Source organism: Phaenicophaeus curvirostris, chromosome 8 (genome assembly GCF_032191515.1).
Source record: "Phaenicophaeus curvirostris isolate KB17595 chromosome 8, BPBGC_Pcur_1.0, whole genome shotgun sequence".
Lineage (NCBI taxonomy): Eukaryota > Metazoa > Chordata > Aves > Cuculiformes > Cuculidae > Phaenicophaeus > Phaenicophaeus curvirostris.
In genome coordinates this window covers 23,989,552-23,998,796 of record NC_091399.1, presented here as the reverse complement: position 1 = coordinate 23,998,796, position 9,245 = coordinate 23,989,552, and the positions used below count along the sequence as shown (strand labels likewise).

Below are 9,245 nucleotides of genomic sequence, written 5' to 3'. Positions count from 1 at the left end.
GATCCATCCACAACACATACTCATGGTTAGTAGCCCTCGCTCAGCTGGCATTGCTAACAGACTGACCGCTCCCAGCACCAGCTGCTGAAAACAGAGATCATAATACAGTTTAAAAGAGGAAAAAAGGGAAAAAAGGGGGAAAGAAAGAAAAAACAAAACACGCGAACCTACAATCACAAGGCTCTGTGAGTCCAGCAAGCGAAGATGTGATTTGGTTTTATCCTGATGGCCAAAATCAGAATACAATGGAAGCCTGCTCCAAGAAGAGAGAATTTACAGCTTTTATTAGGTTTAACAGATAACCGTGGTAATGCCTTAGCAGCAGTCACTGTATGGATCAAAAAGAGATTTACAATTAATGTGAATATACTATAGTACTACACTAGTATTACCACAAAAAATAAAAAATACTTCTCCAGAGCAGAAGGCTGCTGCTTTCTGGCTAATCTCAAGAGGTGTTTTTAACTTTACAAATAGTCTCACTATCATATATCCTGCAGTTCCTGAGCTGAGACACTGCAGCACAGGCATCCAAAAATCTCGCCCAAATTCCCAGTTTTACATATACTATGAATAAAATCTGGAAAAAAAAAAAATCATTTCCAGACAACTTCAGTCTCAAATCTCTTAAATTTTTCTTAAATCTCTGGATATCAAAACCCTCTAATTACTATTCTTGCTCCTGAGGATAATTAACCCCCAAAATATTCTTTGAAGTATGCCTGAAATATATTAATAATTTACAAATGCGTTTCAGGGCTAGGATTGGTAAGTAAACAAGTCTTTGGTAAATAATAACTACTCTGTTCTTTACTCAGTTAGAAAACCTGATTTTCAAATCTAGATTAAATGACTACTTAAATAATTAGTTCTTTAATGAGTAAGGCTCACATGGCGCAATGCTGAGTGAGATGGATGGGTTTAAGTAGCAAAACCTGAATAATATTTTCAGGTTCCAAGTCCTGTTAATAGTAGGTTCCTGCTTTGGCTCATTCTCTTTTTGTGCTCTTCAGCCAGGCGTGGGAAGCTGAATTGGAACCAGCTTTCTAATTAATTACATTTCCAATATTTAAAGGCGCCATCAATCTAGAAAATACTATCCATTGCAAGGATACATTCTATAGCAGATGCTGGATTGTACGCTAAAAACTACAACAAACCAATTAGTTTAAGGTTGAATTAATACTTTATAGCTGCAGTATTTCCTAAAAACGGCTGTTTTACTGCTTGTGCCGTAAAAAACATTGCGCTACGCATGCTTGTGCGAGTTGGAGATGGCTGCTTGGTCCCAAAGGAAACCTAAAGGCACGGGACACTGGGGATGTGAATGAAAATCTTGTAACAAGCATTGGCATCTGTGTGATTACAAGAATCCAATTAAAAAATGAGTGCCTAAACTGATATTGCTGTTGTTTGCGTATTGGATGTCTTCACTTTGGCTAAAAGATTTTACATCACATCCTTTACGAATAGCAGCATAAAACAGATCTTGTCATTTCCAAGGAGAAGTAAAGAGATGTCTGCTTTAGGTTGGGCTTACAGAATTTTCAGGATTATTTTAAACATGTCCAAGAAATGATCAGATTCTTTTCAATGTCTGTTGCAGTTTTACTCTTCTACTACCGATTTTTAATCATCTTCCTCATTAAAGGATCATTGGAACCAATAAATAGTATGCTATACAATAAATAATGCTCAAGTCAAAGTATTGTACTTAAATATAATGTAACACTGTAATAGGATCTTCAAAATCAATTCCATTTTATATATTCTGCAGCAAAAATAACATTCTAGTTAGAAGGAATTACTTATAAATCTAGCAGGATCTACCCGTTTACATGTGTGTGTGTAAACAACTTAATAAGGTTTATTATGTTTCCAGAAAAACTATGCTTTTACAGTAGGTTTTCAGCTAAATGTTATCATAATATGGTAGTAAATATATAACAGTGCTTATATTTAGCTCCATCACAAATTTTAATTAAAATAAAAAAATGGAGTGCATTATTTACAAAGAGCAGCAGCTTTTCTCTTGCTTCACAAGTGACTGTATCTGTGTGTGAACAGAACGTTAGGGCGAGGCGTTCCAGACGAACCGCAGCTAATGTTGGATGAGGAGGGTTTCATGATGAACAGTGAAGGTCCTGGCAATAAATACCTAGAAAGAGCACAACAAATTTAGCAGAGTTTACAGGCAAAGAGACATTCAAGAGCAAAAGAATTAATTGCTCATCTGCCATACCTTAAAATTGTTGTATGCAAGAAATTATCTACAATGAACCCCATTTATAAAATATCCAGGGCATTGGGCAGTAGCAAACTTGGGAAACAGATCTGAACTTGGAAAAACTCTTACCAAAATTTCAAGATGTTGTAGTAGGATCAAACATCTTCCCAGTTCTTTACGTTTAAAGTAAGAAGATAAATAAAACAATGGTGTCCTGTGGAACGCTACCACCAGAAATTAATACTTCACCCATTGCTCTCTGTTATTACAGCAATATTCATTCAATTTAAACTGGGTAAAAAATGAAATCGATGTTAACCTGCTTATAAAAAGTAAATTTGTAAAAACAGCTGACTAGGGAAAAATCAAATGTTCAGCTTCGTTTTCCAACCCCAATTTTCTAAAAGCAGACTAGCTATCATCACTGCTCTAGTAAAGTAAGAAACAATGCAGCTACAACCTAATAAGTCAGCAACTATTTACCCTTTAAATTCAGGCAACTGTACAGCCTATATTTTATTTAATACTAAAAGCAATAATTTATCATATGCCTATTATTCATTCTTAAATCTTGTCGTGTTATCACGTGCTCACAGTTAATTGCAGAAGTCATTAGATGAGCATGGTACGTGTGCACAAGCTCGATCCACACTAAACCAGAATTTCATCGTGAATTATGTCAATGTTAGGATGGATTAACACAACACATTGTATAAAGTATTGCTTAGAACCTTTTGTATCATTCTAGTGAATCATATTGATTAATGATGATTAGAAGTCAGATCCTACGAATCTGAGATAGAAACAGCATCACACTGTCAGTGGGAGACAATCTATCAAAGCAAGCGCACACATTCAGTTTATTTAAGCTTTGAGAAGAGCTATGATTAGAAAAATACCATGACCAATATGTAATTATTAAACAATTTACAAAAAAAATAAAGTCTGATTTGGTGCGGGTTGGTGGCAAGCCTGACAGATCACTGCATCTCCAGGCTGAGTCCTACCTCTGCCTGACAATATGGTAATAAACTTAAGTGCTTTCCAAAGAATGTGACATAAGATTCTTTAGCAAACTGTAAGGATCTCATAGTGGATGAGGGTTTTTTAAAAAATTTTGTAACACTAGTGAATTTCTAAACACACAAAAGTCTGATTTTTTACACAGGCTGATTTTAGCTATTATTTTAAAGAGATTTTAGTACAGTTTTTGAGCTCTCCTATTATTTTCTTTACACTTTTGTGAGAAAAATGGCATTAATACACATTTACATTAATACTCCCATTCATTCTCTTCATGACATATGAAGGATTTACAGTTAGGAGATAGGATTGAATAGAAATTTTAAAAGTGAAAAAAGAACTCTGCGGCTGCTTTCATTATTTTTTTTTCTCTGCCCCATACAAATCAATTTTCTCAGCTAAAGAGGTATCTATTCGTAATTTTTGAAAGCTTCAAAGATTTGTGTTATAAACACAAACAAAATAAACTGGTTTGGGCTCAGAAAAAAAAACCAGTTCTTCAAATTAGATTTATAAATTCTTGCAAAATTGACTTCTTTTCTATTTATTAAATTATGCTCTGATCTCTTCTTGCACTTCACACAATTGTACAGAGGTTCAAGAAGATTATTAGCGGAAGTGCAGATTCTTATATCATTTACAAACAGAAACCTAGACAAAAAGTGAAATAATATTGTGGCTTTCCCCTTTCTCAAAAAACAGTTCATTACCTTACAGCTCTGGGGCATAATGGACAAAAGCTTTACTTCCATACATATTTTTCACTTCACAAATTCAGAATATCGTGGTTAACCAGCATGTTGCTGTATCCATAGTATAGGTGTAAAATTTGTGGATATTAATATAAAAACCTGTAACTTTAATCAATTGGAGCTGTCGTGATGCTCCATTGCTGCAGACATACTGAAATATAGGATATTAAGGGCTTAGACTCCTCTAGTCTGTGAAATTTATGAACAAACTTCCATTCGGCCTGTGAAGAAACTGGAGATGAGGAAGTTCTACCGGACCGCCCCTTCCACTGCCTTCCAAATGCAAGCTCTTTAGCTGCAGTACATTCAAGTAATCCCATCAGTTTAAATAGTTCGTCATTGGTCATGATGAAAAAAATTCTGCAATGTTAACATTAAAGGCAATAAAAGCTTCAAGGCTGAAGATTTTTCTAGTCTTACCTAATCAACATGACTTTGCCACACATCAGTAGATGTTAAGATTGAATATAATTTGATTTGTGGCTAATATCCATCTGCTTGTGCTGTGACCAAACAAATCCACTTTCTGGTTGGTTTTACATTCTGTTAGAGTGCCTTAAGAGCCATATGACAATAACAAATGGGTTCGGCGTGCCAAAGAACCAGTCTGAGATACAGCAAGTAAGCAATTAAGTCATAAAATAAGTGTAACAGATAATATATCACAGGTTCGCTTTCCACATGATGTTTAACTCAAAGCCCTCCTAAGAAATGATGCCTGTAAGATGTTTTATAAAAACAAAGCGTTTGTAAGTTTATAAACACAATACTTCAAATGACCATTATGAATAGAATTTGGAACCTAAGCAATTTGAAACTTACATTTAATTCTCCACCCAAGACTGTTATTACATGTCAGATCGTTGACTCCCTGACTTTTAGTAATCCCTCTACTGAAAATATTATAACCCCCGTTGTATCAGGTTGGAGAACTAAACCAGCTAACGGAGAATCGGGTAAGTGCCAAATATTTTTTTTACTATATGATGCTGTTTTGCAAGGTTTGAAAATATATTTCTCTGTAAGACGAAATCATAAAACTTTCAACGTGTAGGTTTTGGAAATCAACTTTGCAAAACTGTGCAATACAGTAAATCAGATGGCACTTACCTGACCCTTGGCCGGAGCTGTGCCCCTATAGCATCCCACTGCGAATGTGAAGCCACAAGTATCCTACATGTTAAGATACCTCTAGGAATGCAAATCTGGAATCAGGGACTTTGAGGGATCTGAGAAGGGGAAGAAAGGAAATTTTCAGTTCACTTTATGGAAAGCCTTTGTTGCACCTACTTGGGCAGTAAGCAACCAAGACTTTAATGTAGTTTCGCACAGAACGTGTATCCCTAATCTTCTTTCAGTGGCATTTCTTCAGTGGGCTAGAGAGATTAGAGCAACACAAACTCAAGATCAAGGGGAATGGTGGGAGTTTTTCCTTTTTTTAATAACAGTGATCTTGGCTTAAAAGAAGCGTAGCAGTAGCGTCACAGACTGAAACCTTTTCCAATTTTATACTTATAACTTAGGAATAGAATACTGAAATGTATACCTTGTATTGTCCCAGTGGGTGCTAAACCCAGTTGGGGATCCTCTTGAATCTGATGAGTATTTGTAAACCACCAGCAGGCAGCGTTTACAAAGCTCTACTATTCGTTGGCAACATTGGAGTTGCTCAGGAGTCACCACCTCCGTGCTTTTACTGAATATGGTTTCCCAAGAGTTCCTGTTATGGAAAAAGACACAACTTCTTGTTTTCTGCCACAAACTGCAATCCGAGAGCTTTACTGCTTTATCACACATTTAAAAATAGAGGAACAAGAGAAAAAGCATGCCCTTGCCTGTTTACAGGGAAGTTCTATACTATTTAACACAAATGCTGGCAGATGCTGAGTCCAAAAAATCAAATTACATAGTTAATCTTCATATGTGAGATGTCCACAGCCATTTTTCATTCGGTCTGTTCTCTAAAGTGTTTATAGGGCCATTACTTAGGTTTAGCACATAAAGATTTACTGTCAAATAACTGTATGTGTCTTACAACAGGAATAACAAGAAACACTTATTATTTTTAATAGGCTACCACCTGAATGCCAATGTGATGGGATAGCAAAGGAATTAATAAAAATAATACATTCTTTCTAAATGTCTACATAGCAAAAAACTGATCTTCCAATTTAAGTACACGATACTAAGAAACCAATATGAAATTAATTTACAGGGGATTAGCTCGTGCTCTGCTTCCTTATGCAAATAACACACAGGGAGAGTTGCTCAGTGTAGTCATTCAAATACCACTTCTTACTCCACGTCGTCATCTGCAATGAAGCTGAACTTACAAAATGTATCTACAGCAGCAGAAATGAGGACTATCAGGCCTTTGTTTTCTTAAAAAGCCATTTCTCTTTCCATAAAAACACCAAACCTGAACAAACCCGTGTTAAACAGGTACATTTTACCACAGAAGACGACAGTAGTTCTCTGCGTACACCTCAATACTTCTGTTTGGTGCAAAACTCTGACCAGATTACAGCCCATTACTTCTGTTACAAAGACACTGAGGTCCCCATAAAGACCATTTTTTTTTTTGGTCAAAACATTATCCAGTAGCACAGATGGTTTGTAAGCTTGAGGGGTTTTGTTTGTTTATGAAAGGAGCATTTCACAGAGGGAGGAAAATTTGCTGCATCTAGGTTCAACACAACACCCAGGATGATTTAGCCTGGTCCACTGAGATCAGCAGTAGATTTCGTATCCCTGGTGTTGGAAGTTTGTCCTTAAAACAACAGCAAAGAACCAGCAAGCTTACTTCTGCCTCGTGAGATTTTTTAAATTGCACTACATTAGGATGGAATTATGGACACTAATAACTAAAAGATAACCTGTTTGTAAAAAACTCACTGATTTTTCAGCCTGGCTCCTCGGTCTAGATAATATGTTCCAGATGAAACTGTTTAGTTCTACAGAATTTCCACTGCACGTATAATTGTCAAGTGATGGAAATATTTCTCGTTAATTACTATCCATGTAATTAATTAAGATTGCTTATAAGGCATCAAAACCATTTGACTGTATAAGCAGAATAATTCTACTACCTGAAGAGCTACTATTTGCTTTAATATATTTTTCTAAATATTGTTGCCTGTCTGGGAACATTCGACATGAATTTTCACATGGCAATTAATCTGTTGTCTTCATTCTTTCCTCATGAACTCATGTGATGGTTGATAGAACTTCACCTCGCTGCCTTCTAAGTATTGCACTCATTGAGCATATCCACAGTGCTACACATAATTATATTCTAATTCAATCCATAAATCTCCAAAGTCTTGTGGAAGAAACTCTCCAGTTAAATTCCACAAGCTCTGGGCCTTGAGGTCTGCGACCACTTTTTCACAGTTAGGAGGGATTTTATCAGTGAAGAATAATATGTGGCCTGCTATACCTACAGTTGATTATTAACACAGGGGTATATACAGCTGTAATAACAAAGCCTGAGAATTGGAAATATATACGAGAATTTGAATAAACTTCCATATAAACGTGCCTGTGCAACCTCCTCCCTGTGCTTCACAGCTTCAGTTCATACTCCGTTATGCTGCAGTCAACAGGGATCAGGGTTTTCTTACCTAGGGGAACTTTATCTGTCACGTTATAACTTTATTTTCCATATATTAATAAGAAATCATGGAGTCTCCACCAGATCCAGAAAAGATTATTATACTCGATTGTCCAATATTGTCTATTATGTGTTATTCTTTTCAGAACCATCTGAAGTCAACTAGTTCTACCAGTTTTCTCTATTTAATTTTAATTGTTTATTATACAGTAAAACAAATGTAGCTTTATGAAACCATCTATGTTGCGGCTATTTCACTGCAGTTTTCTTTGTTCATTGTTTTTGCTAAAACAGCAGTTGCTTAGCAGAGGTCTAACCAGCAAGAAGAAACGTTAAGACTATTAGTTCTGTTCTGCCAAAACATATATCTTGGCAACAGTCAAATTCTTATACTCAGTATATTTTCATGTAGTCATGTTGTTTCTGAATTAGCACAATAATGCTCTTTCCCAACACGTTTGCCCAGTTCTTCAAATTTTTCAAGGCCAGGTTTGATGAGTCTTTGAGCACCCTGATCTAGTGGGAGGTTGGAAATGGGTGGGCTTTAAAAGCTCAGACGTTTTGAAAATGAGATTTGTTTTTGCCTTAGATTTTTACATTTTTAAATACATGACTGAACGGTTGGCCCTAAATTATTAATTTTTAATTACACTATATCTTCAGGTGGTTTTAGAACAAATCAAACGCATCGTAGCATTCTGTTGACTGAAAATGAGAAATAAAATATGCCAGCATTGATTGTAATTGTGAAGTTATGAAGATGACCAAGATAAGAAAAATAGGCTTACCCTGTATTACAGAAACAGTTCCACAAGCCCTGACCATGGCTCCAAAGCAAGCGATTAAATACACGGTTAAAGAGACGATACAGATGTAAGTTTTCAATGTCTGGAGCCTTCCAGAGACGCTGCAGAACTGCACGAACGCTTGTCCTGACTATATCCAAAACCTAGGGAAGAATATTCCAAGCAAATCAAAGCAAAGGCATATTGCAAAACCCAAACCCAACGGTTCGCTCATTGACTACGCGCACACACACAGACACAGCGATGATTGCAGAGCTATGAATTCCCACAGATGTCTGTGTTTCATTTCTGTGCATTCATCAGCAAACTTTTATGCTACGCTTTTTTGTCAATAACATCTTGGGAAACTAAATCAAAATATTTCATTTTTACTACAGAAAAGTTCATTTCTGCTTTTGTCAGCCCATTCAACACTAGTTCATTTAAATGACAATAAGAGTTTGAAAAGAAACAAAATGGACACAATTACAGACTAGAAGCAACATAATGAACAACCCAAATATTACATACTGGAAGATTACGTCTTCTTTTCCCCTTCCCTTCTAAATATCATCTATTTTATAAAGAACTTAAATGTCCTGAAAAGCTACAGGCTGCTTTTGGTTTAATGTCTGTTTAATCTCAGTACTAGCCTAGATCAAACCTTTTTAGTTCACCTTTCACCCAGAAACAGCATAGTGAAATCAATAAGGAAGAAAATTACCAGTAAGGTATTTAAAAAAGCAACATTTCTAGAAATGCAAGAGATTTACTATATACAGACTATGTTTAAAAGCAAGCGTGTAAAAACGTGGGTGAACAAAATTCAGATCTGCATTCCACGT

General features: G+C 35.9%; 1 protein-coding gene across 2 annotated transcripts in view; it reads right to left on the bottom strand.

Annotated features, from left to right (window-relative positions):
- Positions 1-265: 265 nt before the first annotated feature.
- Positions 266-9,245, bottom strand: part of TTLL7 (tubulin tyrosine ligase like 7) — a 56,183-nt gene continuing 47,203 nt past the window's right edge. The window contains exons 19-22 of one of the 2 annotated variants that reach the window (XR_011337898.1): positions 8,404-8,564; positions 5,549-5,722; positions 5,113-5,231; positions 266-2,158 (exon numbers count right to left, since the gene is read on the bottom strand). Coding sequence is in view for 1 of the 2 variants with exons in the window: in XM_069862814.1 (XP_069718915.1) it covers positions 2,038-2,158; positions 5,549-5,722; positions 8,404-8,564 (456 nt within the window). In the remaining variant the exon portion in view is untranslated. The remainder of the gene's footprint in view (positions 2,159-5,112; positions 5,232-5,548; positions 5,723-8,403; positions 8,565-9,245) is intronic. The other variant, XM_069862814.1, reaches the window with a different exon arrangement.